General features: G+C 40.7%; 2 protein-coding genes across 8 annotated transcripts in view; both read right to left on the bottom strand.

Moving 5' to 3' along the window:
* The window catches only part of Znf410 (zinc finger protein 410), a 30,731-nt gene extending 19,707 nt beyond the window's left edge, over window positions 1-11,024 (bottom strand). The window contains exons 1-4 of one of the 5 annotated variants that reach the window (XR_004114043.1): window positions 10,587-11,022; window positions 4,678-4,848; window positions 3,650-3,785; window positions 592-810 (exon numbers count right to left, since the gene is read on the bottom strand). Coding sequence is in view for 3 of the 5 variants with exons in the window: in XM_031355231.1 (XP_031211091.1) it covers window positions 592-810; window positions 3,650-3,785; window positions 4,678-4,710 (388 nt within the window). In the remaining 2 variants the exon portion in view is untranslated. Of the gene's footprint in view, window positions 1-591; window positions 811-3,649; window positions 3,786-4,677; window positions 4,849-10,586 lie in introns of all 5 variants that reach the window. The other 4 variants (XR_004114042.1, XM_031355231.1, XM_031355232.1 and 1 more) reach the window with 4 other exon arrangements.
* Window positions 11,025-13,530: 2,506 nt separating this feature from the next.
* Window positions 13,531-18,178, bottom strand: part of Ptgr2 (prostaglandin reductase 2) — a 28,477-nt gene continuing 23,829 nt past the window's right edge. For 2 of the 3 annotated variants that reach the window (XM_031355235.1, XM_031355236.1), the window contains exons 9-10: window positions 17,476-17,515; window positions 13,917-14,096 (exon numbers count right to left, since the gene is read on the bottom strand). In XM_031355235.1, coding sequence (XP_031211095.1) covers window positions 14,020-14,096; window positions 17,476-17,515 — 117 coding nt within the window. In that variant the 3' untranslated portion in view covers window positions 13,917-14,019. Of the gene's footprint in view, window positions 14,097-17,475; window positions 17,516-18,178 lie in introns of all 3 variants that reach the window. The other variant, XM_031355237.1, reaches the window with a different exon arrangement.

Raw genomic sequence — 18,178 nt, 5'->3', positions numbered from 1 at the left:
AACATTAACAGACAGTTTGGAACTAAGCACCTCTAACCCCCGCCCCAAGCTTCTTCTTGCTCTCACTATCCTGGTCAAGGGCAGCACATGAATTTCCCAAACAAGAAATGATTCTGGTGCAGGGTGTAGGGACACCTCTATCCTTGCACTCAAAAGTATGAGGCAGAGAGATCCCATATTCAAGACAGTCACTGCTACCCAGAGAAACCACCATATCCAAGGAGTTTACCACTGGACACAGCGCCTAACACCAGACATGGCTTCCAGGGGCAGGGAGCAACTTTATTGTATATACAAATTGTGCCACAGAGAAGGACAGGGATGATAAAAGCCAAAATGTGAAAAGCAGACTTTTCTTATATTTGGTAAAATTAATAATCAACCGTCTCATCAACTTAAATAAGAGGAAATGCAGAGTTATCGTAGAGGCTTTGTCCTTCCTTTATATATTCAACTGTCTCCAGATCACACCAACTGTCTAAAATTATCAAATAATAAACACTTTTTGCATCTTATATATATTTAATATTTTCCCCACCTCTAACCTTTTCACTTAAAAAATGAGTGATGTTCAGAAAAGACTAACCATACCTGCTCTTGTTAGGTTCAGAAGAATGAACGAAGTGCTATCACTTGGCTGTAGATCTTGTAGCAAGCTAGGCGACTCTGGTGTGGTTAGGAACTCTGGGGACTTCTGTACAGTCTGAGCCCTTGTCTCTTCTCCGTCTGGGCCCACATTCACCTGAAGGCTCCTCAAAACAGCTGAAGAAGGGACCTCCTTGGAGGAATTAGCATGATTTGGAGTTTCATCTATCGAAGGAAAAACACCACAGCTTTACATAGCACTCACCTCCAGGGAGCTCACCTTTTCACAGCACCAAGAACTAAACTTCAGTTAGTGTCTAGCACCCTTACAAGAGTAGACTGCCTTCTCTTTTTTGCAAATACAAAAACTGCCTCAGAAGAATCACAGGGGAACAAATAGCCTGGGAAACCAATAACGTTTTGTAAAATAACCAGAGTGCTTCATTACAGTTTAGGGTTTATACTGAATGTACATAAACCATTTAAAAGACTTGCTCTAAAGAAATTCAGACATAGGTGGATCTCTCTGAGTTCAAGGCCAGCCTGGTCTACAGGGCAAGTTCTAGAACAGCCTGGACTACATAGAGACCCAGTCTCAAAAATCAAAAAAAAATAAGTTTGTTCTAAGGGTTGGGCTACATGAGACTCTTCCTCAAAGAAAAACAAACAAACAAAAAATCTTTCAAAAAAATTTTACATAAGCAATTTTAAATGAAAATTAACATTTAAACAAAGGAGGAGCTAGGCTCAATACAATTAATAATTTCACTACCATGATGACGTACACAATATTTCCAGAGGCTTTCATTCATCTTTATAAAAGGTAGGTAACACTTTTTCCTCTTTTGAACAGATTGCAAGCAAGATCATAAGAATAAAAATGGACAACTGCCGGGCGGTGGTGGCGCAAGCCTTAAATCCCGGCACTTGGGAGGCAGAGGCAGGTGGATTTCTGAGTTCGAGGCCAGCCAGAGTGAGTTCCAAGACAGCCAGGGCTATACAGAGAAACCCTGTCTCGAAAAACAAAACAAAACAAAACAAAGGACAATAATGTAAATACTCTTAATATCACACAATTATATACCAAATGCTAATTTAAAATGGAATTCTACGCCATGTGTACTTTACCAAATACAAACCTAAAACTATTTTTAAAACATGAACTTTATACTAGCACTAGTCACCATAGCACAATATCAGAGTATAAAGACATGAGTAAAAAGTTGTGGTATGTAAATATGGCAGGATACCATGACTGATACCAAACAAAACACAACTACAATAAGGATGAACCTCACAAACACAGAGTAAAACAAAGTGCACAAACTCACAATAAAGAGATTACATTATTCCATTCATTTAAGGTCCCAAAATCTGACAAAAGTAAAATACTTTGCTTAGAGATGTATACAAGGATGGTTAATTTTAGAAAGCAAAAGAAATAACCACAAAAGCACAAACAGTGGCGATGCGTTAAAGAATGGAAGCTTCTCAGTAAGGCAGAGCCTATGGAGAGCCTGGAAACTAACGATGCTCTTCTTGTTTGGAGAGGGCATTATATGGATAGTTCCTTATATTTATTCCTCAAGTTATACATATGTGGCTTTATATTTTTCTATATTCACTATATATCCCAACTAAAAACATGAGGGCCAATATTATCACTGTGGGTAGCCTCCTGCCACCAAGCCAGATGACCAGGGTTCAATCTCTGGAATCAGTAAGGTAGAAGAAGAGAACCAATCCTCATAAGTTGTCTCCTGACCTCCACATTATAGTACATACACATACATACACATAATAAATAACTGAATGTAAAAAAAGTGAATTAAAAATTGCTCAAAAGTTGGAGCTGGAGAGATGGCTCAGTGGTTAGGAGCACTGACTGCTCTTCCAGAAGTCCTGAGGTCAATTCCCAGCAACCACATGATGGCTTACAAGCATCTATAATGGGAACTGATGCTCTCTTCTGGTGTCTGAAGACAGCAACAGTGTATTCATATACATATAAATAAATAAATCTTTTTTAAAAATTGCTCAAACATTAAAAATATTTATATTTTAAATTTTTTACAATTTATTTAGTTTTTTGTGTGTATTAATTTTTTACTACATATACATATATATTTATACACACACACACATGTGCACATGTGTGCTTGGTGCCTGTGGAGGTCAGAAGACATCAAATTTGGAGTTAGGGTGGTTGATATCCACCATGCAAATTTTGGAAATTGAACCTGGGTTCTCCACAATAACAGTGCTTTAAACTGCCAGGCCATCTCTCTAGCCCCAAATATTGTAGGTTTGTTTTTTTTTTAATTTAAAAACATGCATGTCATACATGAAATGATATATATCATACTTAGAAGAGAAGTGACTACATTAGATAATACATGTAATACTTTACAATCTAATAAGCTGGTATTCAAGTAAATATCTAAGAAAGTAAAGAAAGGAAGGAAAGAAAGAATAAAGGAAGGAAGGAAGGAAGGAAGGAAGGAAGGAGGAAAAAAGACTTTAATTATATAGTGGTAGCACACAGCCTTTAATTCCAGCAGACAGAAAGGCAGGTGGATCACTGTGAGTTCCAGGCCAGTCACAGATCATAGCCAGACCTTGTCTTAAAAAACGAAAAACTGAAAACTATCTAATCCCTTCCTCAACTAGGTTAGCCTTTACACCATTACCCCCATCCCTGCAGCCTGGCTCTCTGGCCTCCCTGCCAGGGCCTCTGACTCTGATCCCCTTGTTCCCCATGACTCCCAGCTATGCTGGTAAGTCACCACTGCAGAGCCTTCCCTCCTTCTTGAGCTCCCTTGCCTGAGGCCATGCCTTCAAATGGGAGTGCCACAATGCTACAACAGCTTTTCTGGCCCACTTTCACATAGTGTTCCTATGCTTAAACTACTTAGGTCCTTGTGACTTCCGTGGCTGCCTTTTGATATGACTCCTACATTTTAGTTTCTATCAACCAGGCGTAAAATCAGCTGCACTCTCCTCTTGGCACAGAGTGGTGTAACCTCTAAGTCGTCCTTGTCCTACCTTAGTGAACATATTTTACCTGGTAACATTAGCCGACTGCATTCTGAGGCCTCGGTCACTGGAAGGAGGGATAAGCAAGTTATGTCTCTAGCTTCTGACTCTACTAGCCCTTGTCCCAGGGGGATGGAGGTGTTCTGAACAAACTGAACCAGGAGCTGAGGAGGGGAAAACAGGCAGAACTGAGAATCACAGGCTGCTAGGAATGCATCTCAACTTTAAATTGATCAAACAAGTCATAATATAATTAAGTCTTGTTCCTGGTCTCAGTCATACACAGAAAAACTAGACTAACTAACTACATTTATCAAGATGTTTGTTCTACAGAATAATTGATTTATAAAATTAAATTAATCTGTCATTTTCTATCAAAGAAAAATAGATATGTTTTTTAAAACGATGAGCTGTTTTTTTAAAAAAATCAACTGCACTGCACTGATTACATGTTAGAAAGCATTTTCCTGGGTGTCAGTTCATTTAATCCTCCTATTAAATTCCTAAGGGAACATGTATTTTACAAATAAGGAATCAATCTGAAAACACTGACTTGTGTAAGATGACATAATTAGTTAAAGTTCCAGTCTTCAAAATTAAGTATTGGTTTCAAATTTATTGACTTTCCTAGTATAGAACACAAACTTACTAAAATTAAAGTATGAGAAATGATAGAAATTATAAAATGTTTAAATCTCTCAATCATGTTTAGAAAGAAAATATTTTCAATTAAATATAAGATTAACAAGATTTGTGTAAATAAATATATATACATACATATATATTACAACTATATAATATAAACATACTTTAGAAATATAAAATATCTTATTATGTTTAAGTAGTTTAAGTATTTCATTAAATACTTAAATAGCAAATGTAAAAAACTCACAAAAGATGGAAACTGAATAGTAAAGTCTTTGAGAAACATTTAGTATCAGAAAAATCATAAACTAAGAGTTGTAGTAAAAATCACTTGGCTCACAAAGTCAAAAATGTTTATTATTAAGCCACTAGAGAAGTTGTTTCTAAGAACAAACAGCTGAGTGGGCTCACCTCTGGTTTGGATTCTAACTCATCTGATAACATTGATTCAGCTTCTGAAATCCTGTAGCTGTTCGGGGGACAGGTTCAAATCAATGACACCTTCCTGTTATATTCATATCCCTTTAAAAAACATTACACTTTTCCTGTAAGATGCTGAACTATGTTGGTAATCAATTTAACCTAAAATAAGGGTAAAAAAAAGAGAAAGACATAGCATTAAGAGCAGTAAGAAAATGTAGCTAAATAAACAAAGGTACCCCTTTATATCTAAAAAATCACAAGCAGACATTCAGCTCATAGCATGTTTTAAAGTAGAACAAGCCCAATAAGTATCAAAACCTATAAAAAACATTACACTTTGATAAACTATCTCTACTTCTTTTTATGCATATGTAACTAACTCCCTGTGTGTCCAAGTGTCTAGAGTCCAACAGAAGGTATCAGATGCTCCAGGAGCTCCATGGAGTTCCAGATGGTTCTAAGCTACCTTGTGTGGATGCTAAGGAGCAAACTCTGGTTCTCTGCAAGAATATCAAGTGTTCTTAACCACTGAGCCTTATCTCCAGTACCCACAAAAGTTTCTCCTAAGAAAATCCTGACTGCCTGACACTCACATACAGACAGGCTGGCCTCCAATTGTGAATGATTCTCCTACCTCTTCCTGAGTACTAGGAGGGATTACAGATACACCTGGCTATGAAAGGGTCTTAAAATATGGAAAAGCTACATTCCCAAAGATGCTCATTGATAATATACAACTAAGAACTGGAAGCACCAGGCAGTGGTGGCACATGCCTTTAATCCCAGCACTTGGGAGGCAGAGGCAGGAGGATTTCTGAGTTCGAGGTCAGCTTCATCTACAGAGTGAGTTCCAAGACAGCCAGGGCTACACAGAGAAACCCTGTCTGGAAAAATCAAAAAAGAAAGAAAGAAAGAAAAAAGAACTGGTAGTAACACACAATTATCTTTTAGGACTCAGGACTCTTAAACAAATACACACAATATAGGACATGACTATTAAATATGGCATTGCCACTTTGAGATATAGTTATGGCTAAGGATGTAGTTTAGTTGTAGAACATTTGCCTAGCATGTACAAGTACCTGGGTTTGATTCATAACCACACACACACACACACACACACACACACACAAACAAACATATACAATATTATGAAGACCAAACAATAGAAGTGATTACAAATCTATTTCCCATTTTAACACTAATTACAACATCTTGGGCTGGAGAGATGGCTCAGCAGTTAAGAGCACTGATTGCTCTTCTGAAAGGTCCTGAGTTTAAATCCCAGCAACCACATGGTAGCTCACAACCATCTGTAATGGGATCTGATGGCCTCTTCTGGTGTGTTAAAAGACAGCTACATATAATGATAAATAAATCGTGGAGGGAGCAGAGATCCTGAGTTCAATTCCCAGCAACATGATGGCTCACAACCATCTGTACAGCTACAGTGTACTCATATACATAAAATAAATAAATAAGCCTTTTAAAAAATTACAACATCTTAAGAAAAAAGTAAAAAGAAATTCACAGATATGACAGTGTGACTTACTCTTTTTTTTTCTTGATTCTAAAAGGGATTTATGCTGTTTTGATCATTTAAAAAATAAGCCCAGCAAGAGCTTCGTGGTACACACCTGCAATTTCAGCACTCAGGGAGCCTGGGCTCTACAGCAGATTCAAAGTCTGCCTGGGCTACCATGATCTCAGAAAAACAAAAACAAATCAAGTATAGATGTGTATGCACATGCATAGCATAGCACAATGTTCAAGTGTAATCCTCAGCATTGAAAACAAACTAGCCAACAAATGGGGGACAGAGGCAAATGTGGGACTGTTCTAGATATAGACGCAATGGGTTCATTTGTGTTTTTCCTCCCTCCCTCTCAGCCTTCCTCCTTTCTTGGTCCCCACTGGATACTGAACCTAAGGTCTGTCTGTCCATGCTGAGCATAGACCTTGCTAGTTCCCTAAACCAAAACTCCTACCTAACTCCCAATCACCCCAGACTTTGGCATATGGATTTACTTAACTTGGTGGAATTGCTGGTAAAGCTGGGAGTACTGCTATCCATAAAGCAAAGACAGTAAAAAGTTTACCCAGGATGGAGATTTTTCCATTAGTAGCAGGATAGACTGGAAAGTTAGGCTAAGACAGACATTAAGAGACCCTAGATTCAGCCAGGTGGTGGTGGTATACGCCTTTAATCCCAGCATTTGGGAGGCAGAGGCAGGCAGATTTCTGAGTTCCAGGGCAGCCTGGTCTACAGAGTGAGTTCCAGGACAGCCAGGGCTACACAGAGAAACCCTGTCTCGAAAAACCAAAAAAAAAAACCCCTAGATTCAGGGCACTATCTGCACATCCAGAAGTCCTGAGTTCAATTCCCAGCAACCACATGGTGGCTCACAACCATCTGGAATGTAGTCTGATGCCCTCTTCTGGTATGTCTGAAGACAGCTACAGTGTACTCATAACATAAATAAATCTTTAAAAAAAAAGAAAGAAAGAAACCCTGGAATTAGGGCCTCTAAGAGTGCTCAATTTGTAAAGGCCATTACCACCATACCTGACGACTTCAATTCAATCCCTAGGATCCATAAGATATAAAGGGAGAACTAACTCTCACCAATTGTCCTCTGCCTCCCACATATGTGCACACACAAATACATTTAATTTTTAAAAGAAATACTAGATTTCTTATATAAAACAAAAAATCATGAATGCCTAACTTTTCTTTCTATGTTCATTTTTCTTCCTGAAGTATTAAAATAACTTAATATTGTTTATCTACTCATGTTCATGAGGGGAAGAAACCAAGGTTCGATAAATCACTGAGTTATGAAGCAGCATAAGCAAGCTGGCATGATGAGCTGGCACAAACAGGGAAGGATTACATTTAAATTTGATCTTGAATTTCAAAGGCTTTAGTAATTCCTCTTCCCAATTCCTGCTCATATAACAAGCAAGAAATTACCAGATATTTTGTTCAGGTTATCTTTAAAGTGTATCCAACTTTGTGACTCCCAGAGTACAGAGTCGACATGAGACGATTGACTGATGCTTTGTTGTTAACCACAAAATCCTTCTATTTAGTGGTTTTGTTTTAATAATCTTTGAAAACAAATAAGGTTATTGTGAACAACTGCAATATGCATATCATAATGGAATACAGCCATATAATCCTGGTAACCAATGTATGATTTATATAGGTACTGAGCAAACAGCAGAACACACTAGAATAGTTTAACTCTCAAGGGATCTGTTCAAGAGCTAGGTATGGTGGCTGGCATCTACAATCTCAGCAATGGGGAAACTGAAGCAGAAGGACAAGGAGTTTGCAGTTAGTATGAACTACACTGCAAGATCATATCTGGCAATAAAAAAAGAAAGCAATGTGTTCAGAGCACAGTGGTTTAGCAAGTGTCCTCTGTCGACTCCATCTGTGACACAGAACTTCTAAGTACACTAGCCATCAATATAATGGAAGTATATAAGTTAGCTTTGCTATTTCCATTCCCATTACCTAGTTAACCGAATTCAAAAGCTGAAATGTAAATTTTGTTCTTGTAATGTAAATGTGTTTTCAAAAAATAAGTTTGGGGCCAGACATGGTAGCACAAACTTCAATTCCAGCACTCTGAAAGTAGAGATAAGCATATCTCCAGGAATTTGAGGCCAGCCTGGTCTACATATTGAGTTCCCAGGCCAGCCAAGGCTACATAGTAAGACTTTGTCTCAAATATGAAGTTTCACTGACACAGTTCACATAACATAAAATTTACCCGTTTTTAAGACTTTTAATTTTTATGTATTGTGTATGGGTATTTTGCCTATATCACATGTATGCAGAACCCATCAAGGCAGACGGCCATGGACCCTCTGGAGCTAGAGTTACCATGTGGAGTGCTGGGAACTAAAGCCAGGGCTTCTCACACATTTTGAAAAGTACAGTACAACTGTCCTTAGTGTATTCATAGTTCTGCAATCGCACATATGATCAGTTTTGTTTGTTTGGCTGTTACGGGGTGGAGGGGTGGGGGAGGGTTGGGGGTTGGGTGTGTGTGTGTGTGTGTGTGTGTGTGTGTGTGTATGTGTGTAAGAGTTCAGACAGGCTCTTCTATAGCTCAAGCTGTCCTGGAACTCTACTTGTATCTGAGGCCAGCCTTGAACTCCCACTCCTGCTTATACCTCACAGTACCGAGATTAAAGGTGTGTACCACCATGCTTGGCTAATTTTACATATTTCCAAAAGAAACCCTGACATCATTACCCACTTCTAACTTAGTCATTATTGTGAGTGAGTTTAAATGAGTTCCATACAAGTTTCCTGGTGAGCACACAGAAAGCACTGGATAAATATTCAGACAGAGGATAAGTAACATGACAAATGATACCCGATTCCCCACCCCTTTATTCTGACTTTTCAATTCCAAACTTTCATTATTAATTGCTTGCAGAGTAATTCTGCATATATATTATCAGCATTTCAAACCAAACAATGTCTAAACACGGATTATCATCTCCCCCACTAAACCTGTTCTTCTTGAATTATCTCTTTTATTTATTGCCCAATCTTCCCACTCAGCTGCAAATTCTATCTAGCAGTGCCTCTCATCCTACATGTTTAAATAACATGTTTAAATAATCTCAGTCATTAATAATAATTAGACCCAGAATTTACTCGTTCGGTGATGCTGTCTGGATTTCTCACTATCTTTCAACCACACTTTTTTTTGTCAACTACACTATTAGCACAAGCTTCTACCTGGTCACCTCGCCTTTTAAATTACCCTTTCCAATTTATATTTTACACAAACATGCATTATTTTTCCAAAACACAAAAAATGCTTATCCCTCCCCATATGCAGTTTAGAATCTCAGAATAATGGCCAGCCCCTAAGGGTAAACCTCTTCATTGAATCGTCACTGACATACTCCCCCCACCCCGCAAAAAAAAAACAAAAACAAAAAAACCCTTGGAAATTGTGGGAGTTACCTAAATTTGACACCTACTGGAATTCAAAGCTTAAAATTAGAACCACATTTTCTGATGCTTGCCTGCCCTGTATTCTGCCATACGGTACTCTAACACAAAGCGTAACTTCTCAATGCCAAACACCCTTGCCCGTCTTTACTTCAAACTGTTTTACTCCTTACATATGTTACACCGTCCTTTGTGTCAAAGTCTAATGTAAATGTATGAACTCTTAACCCAAAGTCAATAATATTTAACTCCTAAATAGTTCCTAAGTACATTTCAAAGCCTCATGAGCAAGTGAGCTAAAGTTTAAGAAACTAACTGGATCGTCTTCTCTTGAGAAACTTCAGAGAGCAAGTTGAACGAGCAAAACACAGCGTGGCTGCAAACCACTCGCTGCCCACACACGGGCCTGAAGTGACAGGCAGAGGAGACACCAGAGGTCCAGCCATGGTCTGCAGACGTCCCTATTCCTGACCCAGGAGAGGAACCGGCAGCCCTGTGTGAAAGGCCGGCAGGACACCGCTGCCCACCTTCTCGGCCAGCACAAAGGCCTCGCTCGGCCTCGGCCCTGAGGTCCGCCGGCAGGCCCAGCTGCGGGTGCAGTCCGGAGCCTCCGCCCCGGGCACTCGCTAACTCCGGCTTTCTGGGGGCAGTCTGGTTTCCCAGCACCCACCCGCAAGCACAGGCAAAGGAGAAGAAACAGCGCGCTCCAGACCCCGAAGGGGGTTGGGGCCGAGGCCGCCGGGCTTGGGACCGTCGCTCCCGCCCGCCAGACGCCTGGGGGAGCCTAGGGGGGCGGCTTCCTTGCGCCCTTCGGGGGCGAACTCGGTTCTAGATCCCCTGACCCCGCAGGGGCTCCCTCTCTCTGCGGGCCCACCTAGCCGAGCGGGTGTGCCTACACTGGCCCGCAGCTCACCTTTCCAGTCTAGGGCAGCTGGCCGTCTGTCCGTCCGTCCGTCAGCCCCGAATTCCGTCCACACACGGCGTCTTCCGGCTCCCGCCGGAAGCAGCTCCAGAGCGGGACAGGAAGTTTGGCCGCCCCCCACCAACAGACCTACTCGCTCTCTTCTCCGCCCCGCGGGCGTTACTCAAGTCGAGGTGCTGACTCTTGGACAGCTGCTGAGGCCGATCCCTCGCTCCGCACTACACACACACACACACACACACACACACACCGGGTTCCCGACCGGGGAACCGCAGCGCCCCGCCCCTTCCCGTCTGCCCTTCAGGGCTCTCGGGTCCGCGAAATCTGAAACCAGGTCAGTGCCTTCTGGCCGTGACGTCACTGCCTTCCCGCGGAGGCGGAGGGAGCGGCGGCGGCGGCTGGGGTGGATGGGATGGCGGGGGTTGGGGGTAGCTTTCTCCGGAGCTGAGGACTTATGACAGCTAAGGAGAAACTGTGAAACCCAAAAACCCCATGAAGAGCACCTGAAATGTTCATGGCCCAAAGAGGAACCTGGAAATCGAGCCCTGCATTGCCCATAGGACTGGGTATGAACTTAGGCACGTGTACAGCTTTAGAAACATTTAAAAATTCTCCAGAGATCTTGGATGCCCTGACTGAGGGCTCAGATACCTAAGTTCCAAGCTGGATAATAATAGTTCTTGTTGAAACTTTTGAGTTTGATTGCCTGAGATTCAAGATCTGGCGTGGTGGCACATGCCTGTAACTCCGACAATCCCACCACTCCAGGAGTTTCTGGTGAACTAGAGCTACATAGTTGAGACCTTGTCCAAAAAAAAACAAAATAACATGATGTGGTGCGGAAGAGTAGGGGACTAAAGATAGTGCCTGTGGTAATTAATGTTCTCTGAAGGAGCTTATTTTCAAGTTTAAAGATAAGCCAGGAGTCGGGATGAGCTAGGGAGTAGTAGTTTTGGTACAAAACGTTCAGGGAGAAAACATTTCCTCGATACAGCTTGTGCTGTTTGTGCTGCACACTGAGAAGCATGACTTAATCTCATTCGAGAGTTGCCATGACAAGGACAACTGGGCTACACAGTATCTGGAAAAAACCTTGGGGTGGCAAGGAAATGTTTACTGGGAGCTAAAATCCTAAAATGTAACAAAGATTAAAAAACAAAGTAGATTTGGCAGTTACAAATATATGAAGAGATGAAGACCCAGTCCAGAAAGAAAAACTAGGGTCTAGAGAAACTATGTAAAACAAAGTTAGAACGCTGCCAAACTTGATTGAGTGATTGCTAATACAATTTTTTTTTGCCTCTAAAATACATTGATTGTAAAAAAGTGGCTGTAAGTCATACTCAGAAAACATCTCCAGTTTTATTTTTCTAAAGGTTGAGTTTCAATTAATAAAACAAATGTGATGATAGATATCAATATATTTGGAATACTCGTGTCTATAACCATTGGTTAATTTACTTAGTACTATCGTTTTCTGAAGCTTGTTTACTGGGGGCTTGTTGGGGGAAGGTACAATTGAGAATTAACCTCAAAGCCTCTAGAGTACTGATCAGTGTTCTGCCCTGATGGCTCCCTCAACTAACTTTAATCAGTGAAATTCTTAGTGATGTTTATATCTATTAGTTCTCCAAAGTACAAGCCCAGAATGGTGGTACAGGCCTTTAACATTGGCACTCGGAGGCAGTCAGGCAAGTGGTATCTTTGAGTTCCAGACCAGCCTGGATTACATAGCAAGCTACCTAACAGACTCTGTCTTAAAAAAAAAAAAAAAAAAATTCCAAAAATAAACACAAGCTTTTATCAGTATATAGTAAGTTGTTAGGCTTGCTACTGAGCCAACTGTTTGGCAGAACACAAATAGATCATCCCCTGGATATGAACCTGGTCTCTGGAGCTTCCCACCAACTCATTTATCTTCTCATACCACTCCCAACTCAAAATGTCTGCCCTCCTACCCCAAAACTGTTCTACAATCTGTAAATACTCCCAGCGCTGCCGGAAAACTTATGTACTTATGCCATTAAGTATAGGGAGGCTAGAGAGATGGCTCGGCACTTAAGAGCATCTCCTGATCTACCAGAGGACCTGCATTCTAGAACCCAGCACCCACGTGGTGGCTCACAACTCCAGTTCCAGTGGATCCAATGCCCCAGTGCCCTCTCCAACCACTCTCCACTGAGGCACCAGACATGCATGTGGTGTACAGATAGACATGCGGGTACATAAATATTTTTTAAAGTCTCATCAAAAATATGGAAAGACTATCTCAATTCTAATACTCAGTTTCAGAATGGTAAAAAGTTCCCACTTCAACAAATGTTAACTGCTTCTCACCTTAGAATTAGTAGAATGTTTTCTTAGTTCTAAAAGTAATTTAAAGGTGTATGTGTACGTGTGTGTATATATATAAATGAGTATGAGATCCATTAACAGTTGGGGTTAAAAACCACCCAGGGTTTTTTAATATTCGATACAAATATATGTAATATTAGGGGTTTTTTGTTGTTGTTTTTGTTGTTTTGAGAGTAATATTAGTTTTTTGGGTTTTTTGTTTTTTTGTTTTTTTGTTTTGGTTTTTCGAGACAGGGTTTCTCTGTATAGCTCTGGCTGTCCTGGAACTCACTCTGTAGACCAGGCTGGCCTCGAACTCAGAAATCCTCCTGTCTCTGCCTCCCAAGTGCTGGGATTAAAGGCATGCGCCACCACTGCCTGGCGTAATATTAGTTTTTACAAACACAATTAGCTCAGTATTAGTAAGTGACAGCTGCCGGCATCCCAGCAGTGTCGGCAGTGGGGACCTGAGGAGTCAGCCAGCCCGACCTAAACTAACAGACCCATCTCCAAAACATTAGTAGTTATTCTTGTAAGAAAAATAACAGGCACAGTGGTACATTCCTGCAATCTAGAACTTAGGATCCAGAGCCCCAGGATCACAAGTTAGAGGCCACTGTGAACTTGTTTTAGAGTTCTTGCCTCAAAAATAAAGTAAAAAAGACAGAAAAACAAATAATACTAACTTCAATCTATTGTGGCACTGGTTCTCAACCTTCCTACACCCTTCAATACAATTTCTCATGCTGCGGTGACCTCCAACCATAAAATTACTCGGTTGCTACCTTGTAACTGTAATTTTGCTGTTATAGATAACAATGTAAATATCTATTATGCACGATATCTGATATTTAGCACCTTCAAAGGGGTCATGACCCCCAGGTTGAGAACCCCTGCATTATGGCAAGCAATCACATGTTAAGTGTATAGCAAATATGATAGTGAAGAGAAAGTGGTTATACAATAAAGAAAATATTACCACACTGGAATTGAGAACTATGTGTACCAAAAGGTTATTTTTTAAATGTATCTTAAGAATCTTTGTGGAAAGTGAAAAATGGAGGGCTTCTTTGATGAAGATACACCAAGACTACAGAGAAGAATCTTCTGAAATGCAGACGATCTGCTTCCCTATGTTGCCTCCTGTCATCATGGACTGGAATGCAACTGAAAGAAAAAGAAACTAGTTGTCTGAAAAGAGAAATGTTACTATATGTCTGTTAGGAGGTCTAACATATAAAATTAGTTTGAATAATTTCTTCTGTGAATTTTCTTTTAAGTTGTTTGTTTTGTTGTTGTTGTTGTTTTTTCTGGCTGGGCGGTAGTGGTGCATGCCTTTAATCCCAGCACTCTGTGAGTTTGAGGCCAGCCTGGTCTATAGAGTGAGTTCCAGGACAGGGGGGTATTTTTATGTGGCGCTGGAGAGATGGCTTAGTGTTTGAGAGTGCTTGTTACTCTTGCAAAGGACATGGGTTCAGTTCTCAGCACCCACATGATAGTTCACAGCCATTCCTATTCCTGGCAGCAGCTTTAGGGGATCCAACACTCTCTTCTGAACTTAATGAGCACCATATATGCATGTGGTGTAGACCAGGCTGGCTTTGAACTCATATAGGTCCACCTGCTTCTGGCTCCTGTGCTGGAATTAAAGGCATTCGCCACCATCACCCAACTTCTCTGTGCTTTTGGTTTGGTTTGGTTTGGTTTGGTTTGGTTTAATACTACATACAGAAGAAAACTCTTGTGGTGTATGTATGCATGTAATCCCAGCACTGTGGAGTTAAGCTGGTCTGGGCTATAGAACAAACCTCTAAAACAACCAGAAAGCACACTGACTCCCTCAGATACAGTCTATATCTTAGAAACCTAGGGAAAGTTCCATCTGAATAGTGAGCTTAGATGTTGGGCCTGCCCTAGCCTGGCCTCAAAAAAGAATTAATGCATTTTGAAATGTAAGGAAAGGAAGAGAGAGGGAAAGGAGATCGTGCTTAAAAAAAAAAAAAAAAAAAAAAAAAAAAAACCACACACACACACACACACAGAGACAAAAGGTACAAGTAAGATACAAGGGAATGCAATCAACATCCTGAAAAGCTGTTGTTGGGCTGAGGACATGGCCTAGCATACAAGCAGCTCTGAGTTAAAGCCAGCACTGCATAAATGCATTGTGATTTTTTCCCTCTAGTTCCTGGGGCAGGAAGATAGAGTTCAGAATCATCCTAGCTTTGACTGCAAGAAACCTGGCCTCAAAAAAGACTGCAAAATAGGGCTGGTGAGATGGCTCAGTAGGTAAGAGCACTGACTGCTTTTCTGAAGGTCCCAAGTTCAAATCCCAGCCACCACATGGTTGCTCACAACCACCCGTAATGAGATCTGATGCCCTCTTCTGGTGCATCTGAAGACAGCTACAGTATATTACAATATTACAATGGAGAAAGCAGGGCTGGAGTAGGCGGGGCCATCATGAGTTCAATTCCCAGCAGCCACATGATGGTTCAGGGCTATCTGTACAGCCACAGTGTACTCATACACATTAAAAAACTGAATAAATTAATCTTTAAAAAAAAGACTGAAAAATAACAAAAACCCCATTGCTATTTAAAATGGAAATGTCTGCCGGGCAGTGGTGGCACACGCTTTTAATCCCAGCACTTGGGAGGCAGAGGCAGGTGGATTTTTGAGTTCGAGGCCAGCCTGGTCTACAGAGTGAGTTCCAGGACAGGCAGGGCTATACAGAGAAACCTTGTCTCGAAAAAAACAAAAAAAAAACAAACAAAAAAAACAAACAAAAAAAAAAGGAAATGTCTAACTGGTATCCATATAGCGGTACAGAATCTGAGGAGTAAAGGCAAATAAATATGGGGCCAAAATGTCAGTAAAAACAATTTTAAATAATTCAAAAATTCAAAATTTTAGAAACTTAACAAGCTTTATTGAGTAAATACAGTATATACTTGTTAAGCCAAATGAGTAAAATTTATGTTGAAATACAAAATACCAGTTTGGAAATATCTTAATTTAAAAAAAAAAAAAAAGGAAAAAAAATCAGTTTGGTTTAAGCCTTTTCGTTTGAAATGAACAAAAGAATGTCTAAGTCTATGTTAGGCAAAAAAGAAAACAAAAGTGGAACTTAGAAATCTTAATCTTATGTCTGAGAAATTTTATCTGAAAAGTTACCTAAAGCCTATAAAGCTTTCATAATCCTTGATCCTCAGCAGTACTCTTTAGGAGGTTCTGGGGACTCTAGGAAGTGGGACTTAGCTGGAGAAAGTAGGTCACTAGAGTTGAGCCCTTCCTGTCTGTCTTCTCAGTTTCCTGTCCACCGTGATGCAAAAAGTGCCCTCGGGTACTCCATGACAGTCTGCCTTACCTGAGTGCATGAACCATGTGACCATGAACTGCACCCTCTAAATGCATGAGCAAAACAATTTTCTAACATGTTATTTTGGGTATTTTGTCACAGTAATGAAAAAGTAACTCAGACACATATGAAATATCACTCAAGCCAACTCCAATGGTGTTGGATTGCAATCGTTTAGAAAGCCTACATATCTAGGGCTGTTTACAGGAAGAGATAATTCCGTTTTGATTTATTTTTGACAGTCTCACATAGCTGAAAATGACCTTGCTTGGCCGTGTTGCCTGCACCACCTGAGTTCTGGAGTTACAGTGGCTGCTACTATATAGGTGATCCGTCTGTGCTTCATTCTGGAAGTCAAGCATCTACCAAACAGCCTACATCCTCAGTCCCAGCAATAAGTTACTGACAAGAAAATGGGATGGGTGTGGTGGCAAATGCCTGTAATTCCAGCACTTTCAAGGTGAATGCAGAAGGATCAGGAATTTAAAGCCAGCCCAGCCTCAGCTGCCAATCAAGTTAAAAGCCAACTAGGGCTACACAAGACCAGTCTCAGAAAGGCTCAGCTCCACCTCCCCTCTTCTCTCAAAGAGAGAAAAAGAGAGAAGAGAGAGTGAGAGAGAGAAAGAGAGAGAGAAAGAGAAAGAAAGAACAAGAGAGAGAAAGAAAGGGAGAAGGAGAGAAATAAAGGAAAGAAGATACAGCTACAGCTTGGTTTAAGAGGCCTTGCCTGGCATCCACAAGGCCCTAGGTTCAATTCTCCCTCACAGCATAGTACAAAAGCAGTCTTTCAGTTAACAGCGATCCTCCCTGCTTCCAAAAGGGGAAGAATAGTGGCTTGGGGCTAGCACAGTGGGGAAATGTGTGCTTAATATGCATGAGGCCGTAGGCTCATTCTCTAGAACAAAAGAAAAACACCTGAAAAGTAGTGTTAAAAGAAAAACCACAGGCTGGAGAGATGCCTCAGCAGGTAAGAGCACTGACTGCTCTTCCGAAGGTCCTGAGTTCAAATCCCAGCAACCACATGGTAGCTCACAACCACCAGTAATGAGATCTGATGCCCTCTTCTGGTCTGAAGACAGCTACAGGGTACTTATTTATAATAATAAATAAATCTTTAAAAAAAAAAAAAAAGAAAACCCACTCCATTTGTTGAACACATATGAAATCAATCTGTATCCATCTTACCTCCCATGTTTTCCAAGCCGTTTGCCACAGTCTCCTTGATCTGTGAATCACAATAGCCAGATTTAAGATTACTGGTTTCCATAAAAGGAAGCAATGCTGTTTAGAACAGTAATATCCTATATTCCCATTGTCTAATCTTTCTAAAAAACTTTCCATTTTTACATTTATTTGTTTTGTGGGTGAGTGCCCACGTGTCATTCCTAACATGCAGAGGGCAATTTGCAGACTCTTTCTTTTTCTTTCTCTCCATAGAGCAGGCTGGCCTCAAAGGCAAAGAGGCCAGACCTAGCTGCCTCCCAAGGGCTGGGTTTAAAGGCATGAGCTACATGCCCAGCTTAGTTCTTCCCTTCACATGGTCCTGGGGATCAAACTTAGTTCTTCCACTTGGCAATGAGTGTCCATACTTACTGAGAATCTTACAGCTCCAGCCTACCTTAAACAAACTGTACACCCAGGTTCTGTAGCAGAGAATGACCTTGAATTTACGTTCCTCTCCTGCCTCGCTTCCCAAGTGCTGGCATGACAGGCTTGTGCCACTGTACCAGTTTTACTTTCTGCTTCATGCATGCTAAGCACATACCCTACCAAGTTACATACAGACCCTCTTGGAAAAAATTATCTAAGTATACACATATATAATCATTTTCAGGTTTCAAGAAAATCTTATCCCAGATTAATAATTTCTTTTTTGGGGGGGGGGGTT

The sequence above is a fragment of the Mastomys coucha genome, unplaced genomic scaffold (genome assembly GCF_008632895.1).
Source record: "Mastomys coucha isolate ucsf_1 unplaced genomic scaffold, UCSF_Mcou_1 pScaffold6, whole genome shotgun sequence".
Lineage (NCBI taxonomy): Eukaryota > Metazoa > Chordata > Mammalia > Rodentia > Muridae > Mastomys > Mastomys coucha.
Note: the sequence above shows the minus strand (reverse complement) of the source record. Positions and strands in the feature narration are given on the sequence as shown.